The following is a 25,304-nucleotide window of genomic DNA, read 5'->3' as shown; positions in this document are numbered from 1 at the left end:
TGGTTTAATGAAGGAGTTATATCATGTACAAGATCATGCTTTCACGTCTCTGCACAATATTTAAAATGAAATTTACCGTTGGTCTTTATAGCTATTGTTGAGAGTGAAGGAGAATTTCCTGTTGTGTATGTTTATCAGGAACTCAAGGGAGACTTCATTAGTTAGTCGGAACATAGAAAAAATGATGAACTCTTCTCAGAAGAACTCTTAAGGTTTCACTTTACTTTTTCCAGCCTGCTGGCTCTTCAGAAATGTGTGCGCGTGTGTTTTGTATTCAGGAATCATTCAAGATGAATATTTTCACACTACAAGATGTGTGGTTAAGGTTATTTTAATATGTATAACTTTCCCTGTTTTTATCTCCTTGTAAGATGTGTATTGTTTAATTTCCTGTTGTGTATGTTTATCGGGAACTCAAGGGAGACTTCATTAGTTAGTCGGAACATAGAAAGAAGGATGAACTCTTCTCAGAAGAACTCTTAAGGTTTCACTTTACTTTGTCCTGCCTGCTGGCTCTTCAGAAATGTGTGCGCGTGTGTTTTATATTCAAGAAGATTACTTTTGCACTGCAAGATGTGTGGTTAAGGTTATTTTTAATATGTATAACCTTTGCTTTCTCAACGATTCATTTGTTTCTATATTCGTCCCTGTTTTTATCTCCTTGTAAGATGTGTATTGTTTAATGTAACGCCTTGTGTAATATAAATGCCTACATGCTGGCCTATTTCCCACATTTTGGCTGATGATGACGCCAAACAGCGTCGAAACTAGTTCCAAGTGCAAATACATGTTATAAAAAAACTATAACATTTTTTGTATTGAAAAGGTGAACCCTTTAAGTTTTCCTATCTTCCATTCTCAGTTCAATACGGACAAAAATGAAATTCTTAGGTTTAAAACAATTCTCTATGACTCGCTTTCACAGCTCGTGATTGGCTCCTTTCAAACTCGCCGCACGTTTATGTGACTCCGCGGCACTCCCACAGCCTCGTTCAAACTTTCAAACCACAGGCCGATTCAAACCTGGCTACCGGCCACTCTTCCAGGGCGCGGCCTAGAACAAAACCGTTCGCTTGCCACCTCGCAAACAAAGTCTTTCAAATATAACGCCTCCACAGTGTTGCGCAATATGAAAATAAAAGTCCCTGGGGCGATATGATATGTTTCAGTTACAAAGGCCCTAATAGGCAGAACATACGAAGAGGCGCTTGTGTAAGAAAGGGATTGAAATATGTCAGCCTCTATGAAAAAGGAAAAAAGGGAAATAAACAAGCTGTGATTGCTATGGAAACACACAAAATCTATATGTGTAAAATAAGAATGTGACAGTGCAATTCAAGAAAGGCATAAAGTATGGTTATCTGACCAACAACAAAAAACCAAAACATCCTGCAAAAAACTCATGAATGTCAGAAGTCATACAGCCAATGAAATTAGAAAAATTAAAACAAATTATTAAAAAGAAATACTGAGTACCATAGAAGAAGCATTTAGTCAACATAAAACGAGACTATTACAAAACATCTGAACAGTATCAATCAAAGTACACTCCACCTACACTTATGATGAAAAATAAAAATGGGGAAATGGCACACAATAATAGGGATAATGCTAAAATTATGGTTGACTATTTTAGAGAATTACTTAACTGTGAAGATCTAAAAGAACAATTTGATTTTGATCCTTTCCCAAAAAAATAAAACTACACTGGAAAAGGTTATACCACCAACTGATGAAGAAGTGATCAAAGCAATAAATTCCCTCAAGAACTACAAAGCAGGAGGAGGGAATCAATTGGTAGCAGAACTATGGAAGAATGCAAATAAAGAAACCCTTCAAAATTTACTTAAACATATCGTAGACATCTGGAATAATGAAGAAATGCCTGAGAAATGGACTACAGCAATAATCCAGCCACTGTACAATAAGGTGATGGGTCCCCGGTAATTATCGGGGTATATCTCTGCTTGACATTACTTACAAGATTGTATCTAAAATTATGTCTGGCTCCATGGCTAAATGGTTAGCATGCTGGACTTTGGTCACAGGGGTCCCGGATTTGACTCCCGGTAGGGTCGGGAATTTTAACCATAATTGGTTAATTCCCCTGACACAGGGACTGTGTGTATGAGTTGTCTTCATCATAGTTTCATCCTCATCTTGATGCACAGGTCGCCTACGGGCGTCAAATCAAAAAGACCTGCATCTTTCGAGCCGAAGTCCTCGGACACATCCCGGCACTAAAACCCATACACCATTATTCATTTCATCTAAAATTGTATACACAAGAATTCAGGAACTGGGAAAATATCAGGGATGTTTTCGACTAGGACGAAGCTGTCCCAATCAAATCATCGGTCTTAAGTGGATCATGAAACACCATAGAGTTTAGAACAAGAAATTAATCATCATTTTTGTTGATTTCAAAAAAGCTTATGACAGTGTTCACCGTGAGTCACTACTGAAAGTCCTTAAAGAATTTGATTTACACCAAAAACTCATCTATCTTATTGAAATCACTCTTAAGAATACTGAGTCGAAAGTCAACTTTAGAGGTGAATTGTATGAGCAATTTGAAATCCACACTGGACTTCGACAGGGAGATGGACTCTCGTCATTATTGTTTAACTGTGCCCTGGAGAAAGTGATGGGAGAATGGGTAAAGAAACTTTATTCAAAAATCAAGATGGGCAGAAATATTAAACTTAATTGCCTAGCATTTGCAGACGATCTTGCTTTACTAGCAAGTAGTGTGGAAGAAGCTAAATTTCAAATTGAAGAACAAGAACATTGCTGCAAAAATCGGACAGCAAATCTTGCTGGAAAAGACTGAAATGATGCTGACCTTCAGAACTGAAACACCAGCCATTCACCTTGGCAATGTCAAACAAATTAAGATTGTGAATAAGTTCAAATATGTTGGGGAAGTTACTATAACACAAAAGTGAAAACATTGATCGACAGCAGAACATCTAAACTGAAAACAGCACAGCGAATTACCTGGCCAACGTATAAAAAAAAATCTCTCTCCATGAATGAATGAATGAATGAATGCTAAATTTTGACATTACAATACAGTTGTAAAACCCGAAGCAACTTTTGCTACAGAAACACTCTTTAAGTTGAACCCTAAATCAACAGCCGATAAATTGCAGAAAGTAGATAGAAGAATCATCAGGACAAACATCAATAATAATAATAATAATAATAATAATAATAATAATAATAATAATAATAATAATAAGAAACACCAAGTTGATGGCTAGTGGAGATTATTACCTAATGAAGTGGTGTATCGTGAAAGCGAATCAATAATACATATAATGTGGAAAAGGAGGAAAAGGAGAATTGCCTTTTTTTTGGTCATACATTCAGACTGCCAGAAGCCCAACTAGTGAAGCAGTTATCGAGCTCTGAAGATGGTTTTCCGTGGTTTACCATTTTCACACCTTAATTACGGCCACGGCTGCTTCCTTCCCATGCCTAGCCCTCTCCTATCTCATCATCACCGTAAGATCTATCTGTATTGGTGCAACGTAAAGCAACTTGTTAAAAAAAAAAAAAAAAAAAAAAAAAAAAAAAAGCAGTTATTTAGTTACTTCTGGAAAAATAATAAAACAAAGAACACCTGGTTCACAGAGATCATGAATGATTTAGGAGAATTAAATTTATCAGTGCTTCAAATTGAAGAACCTCTGTGGCTCAGGCATCAGCGCGCCGGCCTCTCACCGCGGGGTTCCATGGTTCAAATCCCGGTCACTCCATGTGAAATTTGTGCTAGACAAAGCAGAGGTGGAACAGGCTTTTCTCTGGGTACTCTGGTTTTCCCTATCATCTTTCATTCCAGCAACACTCTCCAATATCATTTCATTTCATTAATCATTCATTAATCATTGCCCCAGAGGAGGGCGACAGGCTTTGGCAGCCGGCACAATTCCCATCCTCGCTGCTAGAAGGGGGCTTCATTCATTCCATTCCTGACCCAGTCAAATGATTGGAAACAGGCTGTGGATTTTTATTTGATTTCCAAATTGAAGGCAGGGAAGAGAAGATGATTTTAAGGAATAAACACTTATGATTCAAACTCGTAGCATTTGAACAATGGAAGTACACCATTACTGACAACCAAAGGGCAACCAGGTCCGAAAGGTTTGAAGAAGTTTTGGGAGCGGAAGAAAGAGAAGAATCTGAAAAGCTGACTATTTAATACTATTCGACTTAAATGTATATGACTGATTAAAGTTCTTGAATGCATTATATTAATTATAAGAATAAATAAAAAGGCATTATATTCAATTTTGCCCATCACTCACCACAAACAAATTTGAAAGAGAAAAAAAATCATAAAAACTCCAAAAATTTTAGTTATTCGTGACCTTGAGCTCAGCTGGAAAGTGCGCTCACTGTACAAGACAGTATGAGCGGGAAATGATTAAAACTTTTTAAATGTAACGCTGTGCAATTAAAACGATTGCTGTTTTTATGACATTTTAAGACAAAAATGTAAACGTAAAATTCCCTGTCTTATATTAGGACCAAAACCTTAATAGACAGTCCCAAGACCTCCCATGGCTTTATATATGTTATGTAAGATGCAACATCTGTTCTGTTCTCGAGAACATAACCATATACAATAACATTAAAATACTAGATTCATGTTAAGGAGCAATTTTGATTCCTACCTGAAAGCCCAGTGACTGCACAGTGCCCTGAAAAAAGAGCCAAAAATCTGTTTGGCGATACAATAAAAAAAAATCTAATTCTGGACATAATGTAGATGTTTTACGAGTGCGAACCTTTCACGAAACTCGTTCAGTCTTCAAGTAGAACTGTCGGAATGCACTCTGTCTCCTTCCAATTGTTGTGACCACTCTCTGTTTTATGATTTCTTAGGATTTACTAAACAATACCAGGCAAATGTGATACTAAGATGGTCCCTTATGCAAAGTCACCGCCGATCGCTGTTCCAGTTCAGTACTTGCTTTAATTACTGCAGTAACAGGACATTAACACCAAGATCCATAGGTGTGCCATAGCCGTCCTTTTTTGTGAGATACTGTTTCTTGAAAAACGCTTGTTCGAGGATTTAGCATTGATGGGACTGAAATTTCTAGACGGTTGATCCGGGAAATAGTTTCTTCAAGGAATGGATAATGCAGGATTTTCACAACATGATTTAATTAGGATACTTGCAGGACTACATGATTTGAATGAATAATGTGGAAAAATGTACTTTCTGGGAACGGATAATCAAGGTTCCACTATATACAGTAAAACTTGCCTTTACTTTATGAATAATAATAACAATAAATAATGTTATTTGCTTTATGTCCCACTAATTACTTTTACAGTTTTCTGAGATGCCAAGGTGCCGGAATTTAGTCCCACAGGAGTTCTTTTACATGCCAATAAATCTACCGACATGAGGCTGACGTATTTGAGCACCTTCAAGTACCACTGGACTGAGCCAGGATCGAACCTGGCAAGTTGGGGTCAGAAGGCCAGTGCCTCAACCGTCTGAGCCACTCAGCCTGGCTTTACTTTATGAACCGGAAAACTGTCCGCATTGGAAAATTTTCCGGTCGTGTGATTTATGTACCAGTATTTAGTGGAACCTCTCTGACGTGGAGATGGAAGGAAAAAATATGTTAATTTTCTTCCTAGCTCATTTCAGTACATGCTTATTCCAAATGGACCTAACATGGCTAAGAGAGCATTTGGCCAGGAAATGAACTTGGATCATCTAGTTGTAAGGCGGCACCTTTATCTGTAGATCATGACAGGAGTATTCCACGTGGTTTGGACATCCTTTACTGTAGGAATGCGGAAAGACCGAAACTGTAGGCAGGAAATTAGGGAGTCTCCTTCATAATGGAAGAATGATTGGTGTCATTCAACTCGAGAATCTATATATATATACAAAATAAGAGTTTTGTCTGTACATAGCTCAGAATTTGAAAAAAAATGGCATTTCTGTATTGGTCATGTCCATAGTAACAAAGAAATGCTCTTTTTACTTTTCTGTAATTTCTGTCTGTCTGTATGTATGTATGTATGTACACGCATCACGAGAAAACTGCTGAAGAGAATTTAATGAAAATCTGTATGTGAAGTCGGGGGATGAGCCACTACAATCTAGGCTATAAATCATTTTACTCACGCTTCTGTTTTATTTCCATTCCAATGTAGTTTGTATCCTTTTCTTAGCTTTTTTGTTCCTCTTCCCTTCCACTTTGCCTCACTCAGGCCAAGAATACAGAGGTTCCTCCTTTCCATCATATCTATCAGCTCCTCGCTTCTGTCAGTCAGGGTCAGGATATTTAATGTTCCAATTCTGTGTTTAGGACTCTTTCTTTTGGGCTTCTTCTCAGAACATCGTACTTGAACATCAGCCTTACGGTCATCATACGTTGCAGATGTTTGAGAAGACGTGTCTATCCGGTATGTTCTTTGCGTTCCGAGGCTCATTTTGTAGTTGAAAGCAATCGATATAACCCTTCAGTTGACTTGCTAAGCCTAACACTGCTGGGGATTTTCTGTCAGGGGTATTCTCCCTTAGCCTGTGGCAGTCCCCTACCTCACTTCAACAGGCAGAAGAAGAAAGGAAAATGGCTGGACCAAGTGAAAGAGGACATAGGAACAAGAGGAATCAGCTGGGATGTCGTCTTGAGAGAAGAGTGGTACATGGACAGACAGAAGTGGAGAGTGCTCGTAAACCACACCCGGGCAACTGGAGTGGAAAACTGATGATGATGATGACTCACGCTTAGTGAAATGGTAGTTTAGGTGAAGGCCTTAAATTTAATTCTCAAATATTTATATTATTAGTGGTCATATCGATAAATACTATATAAATAAAGTTATATAGAATTAAATTTCCGATCATTTATGTCTTACACATTTTTACCGTACCAGCTTTGATAACATAGATATTAATGAATTTGTATTTTTGTTGCCAAGTCCATATTAACGCCAAGCCACGAGAAAATGGGTTAACAGAATTTAATGAAAGTATGTAAATAGAGTCGGGGAATAAGAAACTACAGTCTAAACTATAAACAATTTTATTCACTCTGTATGAAATTGTGGAAGATGCCTAAAATTGAATTTTTAATTACCTATGTTATTGGTCCTGTCGAAAAATACTACATAACAAAAGTTATAGAGAATACAATTTCCGACCATTTATGTTTTATTCAATTTTACCATACCGACTATGATAAGAGTGGTATTTCAGAGTCAGAAGAAAACTGAATGTGAAGGCCTACAATATTGAAAGCGCATAACATTGATCAACAATAACATTACATTGACCATTGTTAGAGGCATGATATTTTCGCATTAATGTTTGAACGATTTTGCAAGAAGGATACTAATTTTCGCGTTATTTCGCGAAATAGATATTGCCGTATCGCTTTAATTTCACTTTAATGAAATTCTAAAATTAATCATTAAAGGTTTCATTACTATCACTGATCGTTGATTCTGGAGGTTTAATTGATAGACTACATACCTGGTACATACTTTTGAAGCCATTTCCGGACTGCAGGGTTGTCTACCTTCTCCAGGGGGATGTTAGCTTTGAGTAGCATCGCTGTTGTTTCGTGAATAAATTCTTTTTTTTTTTTCACTCTTAGCTTTCTTTTGCATATCTAATGAAAGTTCTGTTGTTGCCTGCCGTTTCAATTTTGGGAGTGCTAAATTTACGTTCTGAATGTTCCTTATTTTTAAAACAATGTTTTGAGACAGTATCTTTTTTCTCCCACTCGATACGAACATTACAAAATTTACACATTAAAATATTGCTTTCTGAAACATATAAACCTTCACTCGCAAACTGTTTAGCTCTGCTGTGCACCTTAACACTTGTCGAGCGACCCATCTTCGCTACTAACTGTGATCACTTTCTTAATTTCACTGTCCACGAAGCCGAAATACACCAGCCAATTGTGCTGCTTGTAGATGTCATTAGGGATTCCAGGATTGCCCAGTGCTGTGAGGAGACAGGCTGGGGTGGGATTACCAGCCACCACAAGAACAACATTCCAAACATTTCGTTTAGCAAGTAGCCTGGAGCCAACCCCTTTCCTTTGATGCCATGTCTTAAAGAGATTTTCCAGAACATTAATGATAACATATTTCTTTCCTGTTGATGAATCTTTGTTCGCTCTTCCTTTTTTAAAAAAAAATACATAATCTTGGAACAAAATGTCAAGTTCGTTATTCACTATAGATTTCGCTGTAATATCGCGCTTATCGCAAAATAATTTAATTTCACTTAAAATGGCCTATCGCTTTAATTCGCGAACATAATATCTATATTTTCTTAACCAGAAACATATGATTTGTAAAGATATCGCAAAATCACTTCAAAATATTTTTTGTCGCTTTTATTGTTAATGCGAAAAAATCATGCCTCTAACCATCGTCTATGGTGATGTTCTTTGTCTCTTATGCTGCCGCTCAAGTCCGATAGATGGGATTACTGCTGCGTACCGAGTATAACAGCCTGACTGAATATTGCGGGAAATAGCTTTCTTCTTTAGCATGTCATTCCTCTGGTTCGTACATTTTCTGATACCGTACTGCAGGAGCTCACTTAGTAGTAGTAGCAGCAGTAGTATGACCTGGTCTTGAATTACAATTTAGGCATATTAAAAATAATAGCACTACAATTCACTAAATAACTCAAAATTCAACCCTGAAGAGAGTCGTTTCTTAAAAAGCTTCTTCCTCTTCACTTTTATTAAATTCTACATTCATTTTATTCAAAGTAAGCAGTGAAGAGGAGGTTTCTCCTCTGGCTTGGAGGAAAAAATTGCCTCCAAGTCAGATAGATTTTTCCACTGCCAGTGTACTGAATTGAGATTTTCCAACTCATCAGTTACTCCTAGGAAACAGATTAGTAAAAGATAGTTTTTGCCCTGGGACTCTCTACTCTTCTACACCTCCGTGATTTCTCTGTCGCGTTTCTAGGGCAACGTTAAGAGCTATGCAATTTAATACAATCTTGCTCACAGCGTATACTCTACCTAACCTAGAATTCTGTATACAATGTAGAATTCCGTAGCGAAGCACGGGTACAGCAGCTAGTGAAACAATACAACAGGAACATAGAAATAGAATGTTCTCAACAGTTCCATATGCCATACAGCAATTCAGCTTTCTAATCTAAGCTTGCATGGTTCCCTCTGAATATATCTAGTGTAACTCAGCCAATGGACGAGGGCATCATTAATTGTTTTGTGATTAAGTACAGAAAACTGGTAATGGCAACATTGCTTGCAAACATGGAATCAGGGCTTCTGCAACCAAACTGACTACCGTATTTCACGGCATAATCGTCGCACTTTTTATACCAAAATTTTCGAAAAAAATTGTAGGGTGCGACCATTATACGATGAATATTTAATACCAGTATTTGTATTACTCAAAAAATGTATTTATAACTAAATTGTATTTGATACAAATTTAAGATGCACGTAATACTCGCGTTTATACATCAAAATAATTAAAATAGTCTAAAACAAAATCCATAATTTTTCGCAACAATTCGGCGAACGTTTTTCCAACCTGAAAATAAAAATGAACGTATTAAGTTAATTTGTCATTAATTTGAGTATTAAAGTTAAAATATTACACTTGCAAAAAATTATCGCTTTGTTGTGAAATGCGGACTTACCGGTACACAATTTATTCCAAATCTTCGGTGTCGCTATCGCAGGTTTCGCTATCTGATATAGATATTTAGATATTTTAGATATTTTAGATATTTTATTCTTCCACCATCAAGTACAGAAAATGTACACTAGGTATTGTCAGTATAAATAAAAATAATCTATATACAATAGATGTGCCGTCCTCGCCTCTGTTAATACCAGTATCAGATTCTTCGTCTCCCTGCCACACTGCGTCATCTTCGGAACCATCTAGTGCATTCGAAATCCCAGTCCTTTTGAAGCTCTTGGAGACTAGTTCAGGTGGTATAAGATCCCACGAGCATAACAAGTCCAAGGGTGGACGCCTGATATTTCCGGCGGGCGTCAATTGCTGATTGCCGCTCATCATCCACTCGTTGTAAAATCGACGTAAGCGGTCTTTAAAGGGTTTATTAACACATACGTCTAGTGGCTGCAAAGCAGATGTTAGGCCACCAGGAATGACTATCTGCCGTGTCTTATTTGTAGTGAGAATTTGCTTCACTTCGTTCACGAGGTGACCTCGGAAACTATCTAAAACAAGCAGAGCTGGTTGTTTTAGTAGTGCACCAGGTCTTCTATTCCACACAGTTTTAACCCAATCCAGCATGAGTTCTACGTCCATCCAACCCTTTGGTTGCACTCGTACATGAATTCCACGGGGAAACTGTATATTCTTAGGCATCGTTTTCCTCTTGAAAATGATGTAAGGCGGCAACTTTCTCCCGTCAGCTGTAATGGCTAGCATTGCCGTGCATCGCAACTTCTCACTACCGCTGGTTTTCATTAATACACTCCGTGATCCTTTTAGCGCAATAGTGCTGTTGCGAGGCATATCAAAAAAGATTGGAGTCTGATCGGCATTACCGATTTGAGAAAGCAAGTACGAAGTTTCCTTGCGCAAACGTATGACAAATCGGTGAAAATTTACAATCTTGTCCGTGTAATCAGCAGGCAGCTTTTGGCTTAGTGTTGTTCTCCTTCGCACTGACAGATTGTGTCGTCGCATGAACCCCTTAATCCACCCACGAGTCGCCTTAAACTGAGTTACCAGTGTGTTGTGTTTGCGCGCTACCTCCTGTCCCTTAATTTGTAACATTTCATATGATACACTGCAGCCATTGTTACGTATTTCACTGACGTACCTAAACACTTCTTCGTCAATTATAGGAAACTTCCCTGTTTTAGGACCTCTAAACGCGCGTCTAGAAGGGTTTGTGCTTTTTAGCTTGTTTTTTACTTTCCGCCAATCACGCACCAACTTTTCACTCACAGAAAATTTTCTTTCTGCAGCTCTGTTCCCGTGCTGTTCAGCGAAGGCAATTACGCTTAGCTTGAAGCCCGCAGAATAGTTTCTATATTTACCCATAATCGCTTATAAATGCTTCACACGTTAATGTTTTGCGATATAAATGACTTTCCGTAATTGTTCGCTATTAAAACAAATTATTTCTGCAAACACCCAAAACACAAATTAAAAACTTAAATTCTCACGCACACATGTCTACAGTAATCACGTAAATCTGAAACAAATAAATGCATCTGTGATCTGTCCATTCCAGAGCAGCCAATACTGTTAGGCAGCAAGGAAGCATGCAACAATTTATCAGTTTAGCTCGTTGGTTGCAACACACTACTGCGCTTGCGCAAAGCTCGCAAACCGGAGCTCTAGCTAGCGCGGTGTAGATCTACTGTATAGTTGACTGTATTCCGAGACATCAGTAACAAACATTCATTTTTTTCAATTTCTTTTAAACATACGGTAATTAGGTTAATATTTCTTCCCAGTTATTGATGATTTTACATTACATTACTGACGAGTTTATAAAATAAAACTTTAATAGCATTGGATAATAATTATCTTGACTGCTTGGATAAAAGTTTTCATCCCATGCCCGGACACTTATGACGTAATAGTAAGATAAGAGTCTAGCGATGACAACTGAGACATCGTAAATAATTCGGCTGAATAATTCCGTGGAAATCTGCGTTATCGTCTTGGATTTCACTTCGTGCGCAATAACACAGGAGCCGGCCCCATGGTGTAGGGGTAGCGTGCTTGCCTCTTACACGGAGGCCTCGGGTTCAATTCACGGCCGGGTCAGGGAATTTTACCTGTATCTGAGGGCTGGTTCGAGGTCCATTCAACCTACCTAGCCGGTATTTCCTGGCGACGTTGCCGATAAGCGATAACTTACAGCCTTACGTATTTCAAATGGGAACTCATAATATGTAGGTGGTTAATAAATAGTACACTGTCTCGCGACCACGTTGTCAAACTGCCGACAGTCTACCGGTAAGCCATGCGTCGTACATATACCGGTATTATTTATTTATACGTTGTGCAACATGTCGCAAACGTGACTGTGTTGCCAAATTGCCCATAAACCATACACGTATTTAAATTGCGCATTCATGTGCAACTTACGTTGCAGTTCCATTTACCTTTTAACCAGATTAGTGAACAAAATTTGGACGTGCGACGATTATGTAATTAAAGGTTTAAAGTCCGATTTTTGTATTGAAAATAAAGGATGCGACGATTACGCGGTGGCGACGATTATGCCGTGAAATACGGTAAGTCTGTCTCTGTGCTCAATGCTGTAATTCGAATTGCAGAAGCAGTGAAATTAGTGTTGCCATGTATCGTACATCAGTGCTTTCACAAAGGCAAATTTGTCTCACAAACACTTCAATTTCATGTGCAGCACATTTTATGTTCTCATTAGTGAATTATTAAGTAAAAAATTGCATTACAAAGTGTACTAGCCTAACATCAAGACTCTCTTTGATTTTAATGCAGCAAAATAGTGTTCGTGCAGTATCATATTTGTAATATCCTCAGTTTTTATACGCATGTTTACATTTTATTCTTACGTGCATTCAACAGACAATGAGACAGTGTCATATTTCACATGAACAACTGTTCATCAAGACCAAGAATTCATAACGGCGAAAAATTTACTCGTTATAAACGGATTGGCATTAGATTTTTGTAAAAGTCAGGGAAAACCCCATACACATTAAAATCTGTATGAAATGGCAATCAGTTCGTACAAAACTTGTGTTTTCATAGATGATTTCCACACTACGACTTGTTCGTTTGTTATTTTTTGAAATCCGATACTACATGAAAGTGTAGGTGTAATTTATTTCTGAAAAAACTATAGATCACTCCAGAGGCCTCTCTGGCAAACGTAGCAGTTGTTTTCTTCAAACAGCGCCACCTAACCTAACCACATATGTATCATGAAAACATATTTCAAGCGCATGTAGAGAAATGATACCTTCTCTACAAATTTACATGGGAACAGCCTTTCTCAAATGTAACTAGATGCAAGAAAATAAACTTCTGAATGGAATGCAAAATACAAGCACAAATAGACTTACTGTGTTATGTGCGACTGCTACAGAATGATGGCTGCCATTTTGAAAAATTTTGACCAAGTCGAATCGATCGAGTCGAAACTTAAAGGTGTGAGTTCAACATTCGTGTCCTCTGCACGCTTAAAGATGCAGATGCCAGTCCACTTTCTGAAAGATTTTAATGTTGTCTTCATTAAAAAGGAATTTTACTTTTTCCGTATCCATACCTAGGCTGTCACAAGGCAAATGTACACCACGCTAGTCCGTTTTACACGATTATGTTCCTAATCCAGATATAGGCTACCGTATCATGCGAAAAAACTTCACCGTACCACTCAGCACAAAACAAATTTCTAACGTCTGAATGGAATAAAAGCACAAATAAGCAACTTGCAACTGTGGCAATGGCTCTTGCCCGAGTTGTAAATCACGGTTCTTTCCCAAGGGATGACAAATAAAATTTTCAGGGCTAGGAAAACTGTGATCGTACTCGTAAGTGGTAATAGTGAACATTCGTGATGTGATAGGTATGTTTATATGTTCCTAGTCCAGATATAGGCTAACATATCATGTGACAAATATTCGCTGCACTTCACTGTACCACTCAACACAAAATAAATTTCTAACTTCTGAATGGAATGAGAAATACAAGCACAAGTAGACTTACTGTGTTATTCAGCAATCTTGCTGCTAACCAACAAGCAAAATTGAACATTCCTGAAGCTAACAGCTTGCTCCCCGAACGTGCAACTTATCCTGTGAAGTTCAGGTATTTAAGGCCTTTTTCCGTAATCATGCAACTGTGGCGACTCATCCTACCCAAGTTGGAAGTCACGTTTGTTTCACAAGGGATGACAAATAACATTTTCAGGGCGAAGAAAAAAATTTACAATGTGCTAAGCGGGAAAACGTATTAATGAGGAATGCACTAACAAGGTTTCATTGTATATATGGACTACATTGAATGATCTGAATTGTGTGTATATGTATGTATGTGTGTTTTCTTTCGACCAACTCATTGTCATAGTTTTAAGATTATGGTCCTAGTTAACTTTTAATTTGTTTTTCACATGAACAACTGTTCATCAAGACCAAATATCTATATATGGACTACGCTGGATGATCTTACTTGTGTATATATGTGTTTTCTTTTGACCAATTCATTTGTCATATTGTTAAATTTATGGTCCTAGTTGGCTTTTAATTCCATTTTTTGGACGCTATGCTCTATCTTAGACTATTTTACTAAGAATAGCTGAAGATGACCGTTCTTATTGATTGAAAGTAGTCCTAGTCTTAGTTACAAATATTGTATTGATTAGGTGGTTAATAAAAGAACCATTCATTAAGAAAGAGACACTCCTAACATTCTGCACACCGACTTGTAGAATGTCACCTTCTATGCTTACTCAAGTTCTGTTTCCTTTTTTGTATATTTAGTATATGTAAAATAATTATTCTGTTTATTAATAATAGGTTGTTTTTCATTTCTGATTTCAGCAAACTCTCAGCATGCGTTGAGGCCTTGCAATCTATTCTCTATCCCTTCTCTTGGCAGTATACTTTTATACCTGTGTTACCATCAACAAAACTGGAAGTCTGCGAGGCTCCAACTCCATATATCATTGGTGTTCTGAAAGGGAAGGATGGTCAACCTCCAGCTGTTAATATTGAGGATGTGAGTTTTATACCAAAACATGGTGGAGGTGTAGTTTTGCGCAGGTTCTTGTATCTGTTCATATGTATAAATTGTAGAACTGTTTAAGGAAAAGGCAGTAGGGATTTCTGGGGAGGAATTATGATGAAAGACTTTACTAATTCCAAAAAGGAATATTTTTTTCTTTCTTTCCTTTTTTTCCTAGTGGTTTAACATCGCCCTAACACATCAAAGGTTTTCAGTGATATAAGCACGGGAAAGGGCTAGGATTGGGAAGGTAGCGCCGTGACCTTAACTTTGGTACAGCCCAAGAATTTGCCTGATATTAAAATGGGAAACCTCAGAAAACAATCTTCAGGCCTCTCACCAGAATCCAAGCTCACAGCTACACGACACGGCTAACTTGCTCGGTAAGAAGAGTAGTATTTGTTGTCATATAATCATTATGTATCTTACCAGAGCATAATCTTTTGTTACCCCATTCACTGCCAAGATACCTCCTCAGTTGTCTCCTCAAGGCATAGACATACCTATCTCTGAACTTTCAAACACATACTCATACTCTTCAACTACAGGATTAAGATTTCTTTATCATGTATTTCAAATGATAGTTTTTACACTGGAAAATAACCTAGAAACAAATTGGAATAATGTAACTGTAGTACTATAAAACATTAATTCTAAGTCATTGGGATGTAAAATGAAACTGTGAATTACATAATTTGGATTTGACCACCACCAACTCTTAATTGAGGAATGTCAAACCCCTGTCACATCACAAAATAGTCTAAGACTCGTTAATGCATGCAATCGCCTTGATTCACGGTTAAAAATTTTCAAATGCCATGGAAAAAACTATATTTCCCTAATGTATATCCAACTTGGTGCATTAGTTCAAATAATGAACTTGGATAACTCAGAAGACAACACCATACGCTGACAAACATAACCTCACACCAGAGTAAAAAAAAAGTTTCAAAGAAAAGGGAGAATCTCTGCATGTTGCAGTACCAATAATACACTTGCACAGGGGAGCTAACAAGACTGTCTAATTGGAAACACATGGCACAACCAAACAAACTAGAAAACAAACTTTAAAAACCCAAATATATATGTCACACAAATGTCAGGAATAGAGCCGGGCTGAGTGGCTCAGGCGGTTGAGGTGCTGGCCTTCTGATCCCAACTTGGCGGGTTCAGTCCTGGCTCAGTCTGGTTGTATTTGAAGGTGTTCAAATATGTCAGTCTCGTGGCAGTAGATTTACTGGCACGTTAAAGAACTGCGTAAAAAATTCCGGCACCTCTGCATCTCCAAAAAACGTAAAAGTAGATGGTGGGACATAAAGCCAATAACAGTATTATTGTCAAGAATGATACCTAAAAACACACAAATATTTACCGTTGAATACAGTTACCGTACTCAATATACCACATGTAAATGGGCATTCAGGTCTTATTGTGTTTTAGTTGCATTCTAGAAAACAAGATCGATTTTTTCTCAATATGGTTACAGTTGCATGTAAACATGAAATGTAAGGTAATAAAATACAGTAAATCAAAGAATATGGGTAAATATGAGAGCTGCTGCTACGGATGCTCGATCGTCATTTGTTTCACAAGTGTTGCTGGCATGCTGGGTGCGAGAATGGCTGATCTCGCAGGATATCGTACTTTGTGAGAGTCAAAACTGTTGGTTACGGAGGTCTACCTCGCTCACATTCGAGTTCCATATCTGTCCCGTGAAAGTGCTTTCTCGATAGTAAGCGATGGATTCAAAACGGCGTCTGCGGTCATTTGCTGTGCGTGAGAAACTTAAAGTTGTAAGCGAAGCTGAAACAAACTGAAATCGTGCCATTGGCAGAAAGTACAATATTGATGAATTGTGTGTTTGTGATTGGCGGAAGAAGAAGGGAAAACTTCTAAAAAGTAACAGCAATCCCAGTGTGTTCCGCGGGCAGAGTACAGGGTTTCCGGAAATTGAAGAACAACTCCACAAATTTGTGATAGAAAAACGTGAATTAGGATATGGTGTTTCTAGTGAAATGTGTCAGTTGAAAGCACTAGAGATCTCAAAAGAACTCAAAATACAGGGTTTTACTGCAAGCCGCGGATGGATCCGAAACTTTTATTGGAGAAAGGGATTGTGCATTCGGAGATGTACGTCTATTTCACAGCGTCTCCCTGGGGCTTATGAAGAAAAATTAAAGGCCTTTCAGGGTCACATTATTCATTTGAGGAAGCAAAATTCTTATTTGCTGTCGCAAATTTGGAGTACTGACGACCAGACACCTGTCTATTTTGAAATGCCATTGGAAAATACAGTGGATACGAAGGGTTTTAAAAGTGTAATCATCAGAACAGGTGATAATGAAAAGCAATGATGCACGGTAATGTTGTGCGTATTAGCGGATGGAACCAAACTCCCTCCATGTGTGGTTATGAAAAGGAAAACACTTCCGAAAGGAAACTTGCTGTCTGGTGTTATTGTTAGAACACATGAGTCTAGCTGGATGGACAGTGCGTTAGTTGAGGACTGGGTGAAGTGCGTTTGGCAACGTCGCCCGGGAGCTTTGTTACAAAAACGAAACATGCTTGTGTTGGACAGTTGCTGAGGACGTACAACTGACGCCGAAAAAGATATGATGATGAAAGGAAAAACCGATCTTGCGATAATTCACAGAGGACTCACTTATATTCTACAGCCGCTAGATGTGTACGTGAACTGACCTTTCAAAACTGCAATGAAATTGTTGTACTCCGAATGGATGTCTGATGGTGATCACGCGTTAACACCAACCGGATGAGTGAAGAGGCCTGAAGTGGGACTAATATGCAGCTGGATCAAGACCACATGGGCGTGCATTCCCAACGATCTAGTGTCCAAAAGCTTTAAGAAATGTGGAATTTTAAATTCAGTGGACGGTAGTGAGGACAACTATTTGTGGAAAGATGCCAGCGACGAAAGTTCCTGTAATGAAACTTCAGATGATGACTGTGAATTGTGAATGATCTGAGTATTAGACCGATTTTATTTACGATTTTTGTGATGGTTTTATTAATCTTAAGCTGTTTGGATTTATATTTGTAGTATATTTGAAGAAAATTAAATAGGTACGTTATTTGATTTTTTATTTTTTTCCGTATTTTGCCATCTCAAATTTAGGGTGCGGTTCTTATTCAATGGTGGGTAGTATTCGGGATTATACGGTAATGGTTCTGTTGTTTTGTCACACATTGGGATTATTGCCTTAAAAAATAAAAGAATGTACGAAAGATTGCTTCATCATTTTTTTTTTTTTTTGTAGTGTGATCTCGGTTTATTAAATATCAACTGGGAAGGTTATGAAAATCAGCAAGCATAACCAACAAATGGTAAATAAGTAAATGTGCAAAAGACAGCTGAATCAGAATGATGGAACCAGCTAGAGGGAAGAATATTCTGGGCATGGTGCTGGTAAAACCATATTTGCTAAAGTAATAGATGGAATATGTGATCATGAAGTAGTTTTCATCATAGTTAAAAATAAATATAGAAAGAAAGGTTGTAAAAATAGCATTACCAAGCTTTGTGGCCGTGCGGTTAGGGTTGCACAGCTGTGAGATTGCTTTCGGGCAATAGTGGGTTTGAAAACCCACTGTCGTCAGTCCTAAAGATGACTTTCCTTGGTTTCCAGTTTTCACACCAGTTAAGTGCGGGTGGGGGAGTATACCTTAATTAAGGCCATGGCCAGTTCCTTCCCACTCATGCCCTTTCCTATCCGATCGTCACCATAAGATCTGTCTGTCAGAGCGATGTAAAAAAAAAAAAGTGGAACTCCTTGATGGTACGATATGTTTGATAAGACAAGCATGAGGAAGTCTTTAAAAAGTAATTATGATCTGTGGAAAATGGTAAATAACAATGTAAACAGCCTGTGTAATGTGTTTAAGGTTATTGTTGATGAGTGTGAGAACAGGTATGTACCTTTAAAGGTGATAACGAATGGTAAAGACCTGCTATATTATAATAGAGAAGTGAAGAGACTAAGAAGAAGGTGTATTTTGGAAAGAAATAGGAAAGGTTTTAAAAGTAAAGAGAAATGGAAGGAAGTTTTCTCAAATAAGCAACCTTTGAATGACTCGAGCCATGCAACAAAATAGAGTGAGCTTTACACCGATCGATAGCTTAGATCCTTAGCTTCAGTATGGTATATAAAACTTTGCGCCATCTTTTGAGACCAAACATAAATACAAGAAGGAGCAGTCGTGATATTGCAACCGGCTCAGAGCCGTGTGTTGGTAAACAAACTTGTTTTACTTGCACTACTAAGAGCCGGTTTGAGGCCAGTGGGTCAAACAAACAAAACACAAACAAGAGAAGTAGAAGGATACCAAGGCAGTGATGGTTAGACTCAGTGTTTGATGATTTAAATATATGAGGTGTGGAGTTAAACAAAGCCAAGAGCTAGCTGCAAATATAGAGTTTTGAAGACGCGTAGATAATTCACAAAGGCTTACAGTACAAATGCTGAAAGGCATAACAGTCTATGATGAAGATGTATGTATGTAGGTAGGTAGGTAGGTAGGTAGGTAGGTATGTGTATATGTATGATGATTTCAATTCAAACACACTATAATGTGCCAAATTTCATTACAATTAATTAATGTTAACCCTTGCTGCACTAGACCTAAATATCTGAATAAGACTGGAGTACTGAAAGAATTTGTGTATTCTTTTATTCTCATAAAGGGGCTGCGTGTCTGAGGCAGTGAAGCTGTGCTCGGTTCACCTAGAAGGACGTGGGTTTGATTCCCCGTTAGGAAGTCAAAAAATTTAAGAAACAGGATTTCCCATTCCGGAGGTGCATATGGTACTGAGTTTCACTCAGCCTACACCAAAAATGAGTACCAGGTTAATTCCTGGGGGTAATGTCAGCCGAGCGTAGAGCTAACCACTCTACCCCATCAACTTCCGAGGTTACGGATAGTGGAAGCTTCCACCCTTCAATTTTTAACATGTTACATTGTACTGGTCATAGTTTTATGTCTTAATGGGGGGCCCCCATTTTGACTAGGTCTTATTGTATACAGGAATTTTAATTTAACTAGGTGAAGAAGAGAATGTGCATATTCTCGAAACATGTACTGGACATAATGTTAAGGTGAAAGGTAAATATTTAAAAAATTAACACATAGTATTGACTAAGCAGATCATCCACCTCTCTATATATTGTGATTAAGTCATTATGGACCCAATACAGTCCATTATGGTCAAGATTATTAATAGTGATCTTGCACAAATCGCAGAATGAATTCTCTTTGTTCTTCATCGGCTGTTAAGATTCCATTGTAATCTTGCATTAACTTCATTCTCCTCTCTCCTGTATCATTTACCACCTTAAGATTTTTCATAGTCTCTGGCATTAAGAGGAAATTTTTCATCGCAAGAACAGGATCCATATTTAAGAAATCTAAATATATGTTTAAATTTTTCAACATGTCCAAACTCATGACTGAAATGAACTCTTCAGTTCCCTTACCGGAAAGGATAATAAAAAGATTTAATATTAATAAATAAAAAGATGTAATAATGATAATAATAATAATAATAATAATAATAATAATAATAATAATAATAATAATAATAATAATAATAATAATAATAATAATAATAATAATAATAACTGGGGTAGGGGCCCTCAACCCCGACACGGCGCGTCCCAATGGCTGATAGGGAAAGTTCCTGTAGATATGCAGGACAGGTGCGAATAAGGCGTAGCCAAGTAAGCACCCGCAGATCAACTGAGGGAACAAGGAAAATGGTCAACGGCCTCGACGGCATAAGAGGATTCATCCCGATGGCGGAAAGGGTGGAAGAACTGACTGAAATCCACTTTGCATCTGACTTGCAGCAAGCGGCAAAGTGGTCAGCGTCTGTTCACCAGAGGTGCGGCTGGAAATGTATGTTCTGGAACTATCCACTCCAGTCCTATGAAACTGGACTACGGTCCAATACTTGGATAATCAAGTACCATGAGGCGTGGCAGAAAACAAATTTGTACCCCAGGTGGTAACCAATCCACTGCTGACATTAGCAGCACAACCAGACTATCGGATTCTGGGGAGTCTGGCTGGACACGCAAACAGAGGGAGTCGGAGACCTCTGGCCAACTTCGCCCAAACAGCAAAACATTTTTCGGAACACTGAACATAAATTCTCTCTTGCGGGCAGGGAAGTTATACGAACTAGAGCAAACCCTAAATGATCAAAAAATAGAAATACTGGCACTCCAAGAAACGAGGCTGACTGACCAACACACAATGGATTTCGGGAACTACAGACTCTTCAAAAGCAAAACAGACAAACGGATTCTTAAAAACACACCCCATTTAGGAGTTGCATTTGCAGTCAAGAAGAGCATACTTAACTCAGTAACAGGTGTGAAATGTGTAAACAATAGGCTAATGACAATCACCCTAAAGTGTGCAAACAAATCATACACACTGATCAATGCACATATGCCAGTCAATGAAGACAATAAAACAGATCGCGAGAAGGTAGACAATTCCTGGGAAATACTAGAAGAAACAGCATCAAAAATTCCTCAAAACCACGTCAAAATTCTGTTAGGAGATTTCAACGCTCAGCTAGGCAAGGAAAGGAAATACAGGAAAACAGTTGGAAAATTCCCAGCACATAAATGGACGAATCAAAATGGACGGAGTTTAGTCGAATTCTGCAGGGCATTCAACCTTAAAATCATGTCGACTCACTTCAGGAAGAAACCTTCTAAACTCTTGGGCGAGTTTCAAATTGACCACGTGGCAATTTCGTACCCAAACCACAGAGAAATTATGAATGTCCAAGTAAGGAAGGGTGCAAACATAGACTCAGACCACTATCTGACAAGAGTCAAACTACAGTTGATACCCCAAAGGTTCAGAAGAAGGAAGCAAATAATTCCGAAATTTGATACTAGTCGGATCCAGCCATCTCTCACCGAAGAATTAGAGAACAAGCAGTCCAACGATTGGCAGCAACTCAAGACCAAACTAATTGAAACAGCACAAACACTGATTCCTCTGTAGAAAAGAAAAAAACACCCTTGGTGGAACGCAGACTGTGAACAAGCCATCCAGTCCCGGCAGAATGCATACAATAAGTGGAACAGCAAAAAGACCGATAAGAATCACAAAATGTTTTCGGCAGTCAGGAAAGAGGCAGCAAAATTAATCCGACAGACCAAAAGGAAATTTGAGAAAGATCAACTACTGGAAATTGAAAAAGACTTCGAAAAAAACCACACACGAAATTTCTACAAGAACTTCAAAACAAAGCTAACAGAGTATCAGCCACAAAACCTTTGCTGTAAGAAAGTAAATGGGCAATTTGCACTGAACAATCAAGAAAACTGCACCGAACTTGCAAGGTATTTTGAAGAACTGCTTAACTGCCCAGAGCCAACACAAAGATTTCCACCGCAGGAACCTGACTTCACAAACCTAAATTCAGTACCCCCGGATGAAGAAGAAATTACCAGACAGATAAAACGACTTAAAATGAATAAAGCTGCAGGTGAGGATGGGATCATAGCAGAAATTCTCAAATCAGCAGGCCCAAATACTATAAAAGAATTCACCGGTATCATCCAAGAGATTTGGGAAACAGAACAAATTCCAGAAGATTGGAAAAGTGCACTAATTCATCCTTTACATAAGAAAGGAGACAGAACAGACGTAAATAACTACAGAGGAATCTCATTGGTATCTGTTGCCTACAAAATTTTATCTCAGTGCCTTCTCGATAGAGCCCAACAGCAACTAGAACCAAAAATTGGAGAATATCAAGCAGGTTTCAGACCAGGCTGTTCATGTCCAGAGCAAATTTTGAACCTAAAGTTAATCCTAAGGCATCAGAGAATTTGTAGCAAAAATGTAGTTTGTACTTTTGTTGATTTCTAAAAGGCCTATTATTCAGTTGATCGTCAATCACTGTTTCAGATATTAAAAGAACAGGGTCTAGACCGGAAAACACTCGCAATTGTAAAAGAGACATTGACAGACACAAAATCTAAGGTTAAATTCATGGAGGAAATCTCAGACCCTTTTCCGATCAAAACAGGAGTAAGACAGGGAGATGGGCTCTCTCCACTACTCTTCAACTGCGTCCTTGAAAAGGTAATACAGGAATGGCGCAAACAGAAGTCTGCCCTCAAGATTGACCAACCAATCACTCTTGGTAGGGGCAAATTAGCAGTAGACTGCCTGGCATTTGCGGACGATCTGGCAATCTTAACTCGTGACGTTTCAACAGCCATAAACCAGATCGAACTCCTGAAAGAAACAGCGGAAAAAGTCGGCCTCCAAATATCGTTTGAAAAAACTGAATACATGACCTGCAGCAAAGAAGCCCCTAAATTCATGGAGACAAAATATGGCAAAATAAAACAGGTCCAGCAATTCAAATATCTCGGTGAAATAATTCAGGAGAATGGAATGGAAACAAAAGCCAATGAAGTTAGATGCCAAAAAATGGAAACTGCGTATAGACTCGCCCAAAATATCTATAACAAAAAGTGTCTCTCCAAGCATGCAAAACTAAGACACTATAATACAGTTGTAAAACCAGAATGCCTCTATGGATCAGAGACACTAATTTTGAACAGGAAAACTGATCTAGAAAATATTCAGAAAAAGGAACGCAAGATCATTAGAAAAATTTTAGGCCCAAAACTCGTAGATGAACAGTATCGCCTTAGAGGGAAACAGGAAATCAAACAATTTTCTAACATTCACAGCGACATCAGAAAACGCAGATTAAGATTCTTTGGACATATAAAAAGGATGAACCCAGATAGACTTACCAAGCAAATAGTTGAATTTTATGAAAACCGAAGTAAAGCTAAAACGGACACAATAAAATGGATTGGCGAAATTAAAACAGATCTCAAACTGGCAGGAATTACACCTGAAGACATCCAAAGCCGGGTTATCTTCAGAACCAAAGTTCATAAGTGGCAAGTTGACCAAGAGGAAAAACCAAAGAAGAAGACCGGAACAACATGGTCTCAAGAGAGAAAAGAAGCACACAGCAAACGAATGAAGGAAGTGTGGGCACAAAGAAAGGCAAATGCCTGTCTCTAAGTACTTTGCGTAGTCCTAATGGGCTCATTTGCAATATATATATATATATTATAATAATAATAACAACAACAATAATAATAATTGCTTTACATCCCACTAACTGCTTGTTTGGTTTTCGGAGACAATAAAGAGATTTAAAGTGCAATCTGTTAATATACATTTTGATATACAGTGAAACAGTTAATGGTGTCCAGGTTCTGCCTGGTCAATACAATTCAGTATGTATTATTATTATTTAAACCAACATTTACTTATATACCCAATTATATACAAACACAAGTACATGTTTCAAGAAAACAAATTCTCTTAATCAGCTTGTTAGTAAAATCGCATGTATCAAAGACTTTATTTATAATGAACTATGTGCCAACAGATTGCGGAAAAAATGACAATACAACAACGCAGACATTTCATAGAATTGGGATGTAATATGAATGGATTTTCATGTTTGAATTTTCTAATATTGTTCAATATTGAACTGGGAAGCATAGTCTTTATGACGTACATGTTATAGTTCCACCATATCAGGTTACAACACAGCTAAGCATAATAAGTAAACACTTCGGCCTCTGGCACCAAGTTTTAGAAGAAGGCATGTTTTATTGTATGTATCATAAATGAATGTTAACACAAGTTTTTATTAGTGTAATATGTTTTTAATGTAAAAACGATTTAACATTCATTTTAAAAGCAACAAAATTGAATATAGACCTATACCTTTCAGCTTAGTGATTACTTCTGATCTTGAAGATCAGAGACATTGAAATGACACACAAGGTGTAAAAATAGTAATTTAGCGACACCAATTTTCAAAAGTGATCGAACTCAATATCCTAAGATGGAGAATCTTGTAATGTTGTTTTTTAACTGGTTTTTTGACCGGGCGAATTGGCCGTGTGGTTAGAGGTGCGTGGCTGTGAGCTTGCATCTGGGATATAGCGGGTTCGAATCCCACTGTCGGCAGCCCTGAAAATGATTTCCCATTTTCACACCAGGCAAATGCTGGGGCTGTACCTTAATTAAGGCCACGGCCGCTTCCTTCCAACTCCTAGGCCTTTCAAAGATATAAGCTTCATTGATGTTTCCGTATTAAACTGAGATCACAAAGATGAGATATCTATTAGGTTCCACCTATTCAATATTAATTACGTGTTGATGTTACTAATAACTTTTATTCAACTTGGGACCGGTTTCGACATATAAAATGTCATCATCAGCCATAAAATCGATCACAAATATAAGCAACGACATAATAATCCACAATAATGTTCTTTGCCTCATCTATCAGGGATGATATGAGATAATTAAATTTTTTGATTCAACTTAGGCCTTGGGTTTTGGTGCCCAGATTTTCAAAAGTGTCATTGAAGTGTAGGCAGGACGTTAAGTCTCCGTCGAAAGTTAGTAAATTTATTTTCGGAAGCCTGACATTCTTCTTACTGACCAACTTCTGTTATTAT

At 37.9% G+C, this 25,304-nt stretch overlaps 1 protein-coding gene across 1 annotated transcript in view; it reads left to right on the top strand.

The window, feature by feature from the left end:
- The window catches only part of LOC136866951 (uncharacterized), a 182,527-nt gene that overhangs the window by 97,710 nt on the left and 59,513 nt on the right, over positions 1-25,304 (top strand). Inside the window, exon 8 of the mRNA XM_067144046.2 lies at positions 14,565-14,742. Coding sequence (XP_067000147.2) covers positions 14,565-14,742 — 178 coding nt within the window. The remainder of the gene's footprint in view (positions 1-14,564; positions 14,743-25,304) is intronic.

The sequence above is a fragment of the Anabrus simplex genome, chromosome 1 (assembly GCF_040414725.1).
Source record: "Anabrus simplex isolate iqAnaSimp1 chromosome 1, ASM4041472v1, whole genome shotgun sequence".
Taxonomy (NCBI): domain Eukaryota; kingdom Metazoa; phylum Arthropoda; class Insecta; order Orthoptera; family Tettigoniidae; genus Anabrus; species Anabrus simplex.
Note: the sequence above shows the minus strand (reverse complement) of the source record. Positions and strands in the feature narration are given on the sequence as shown.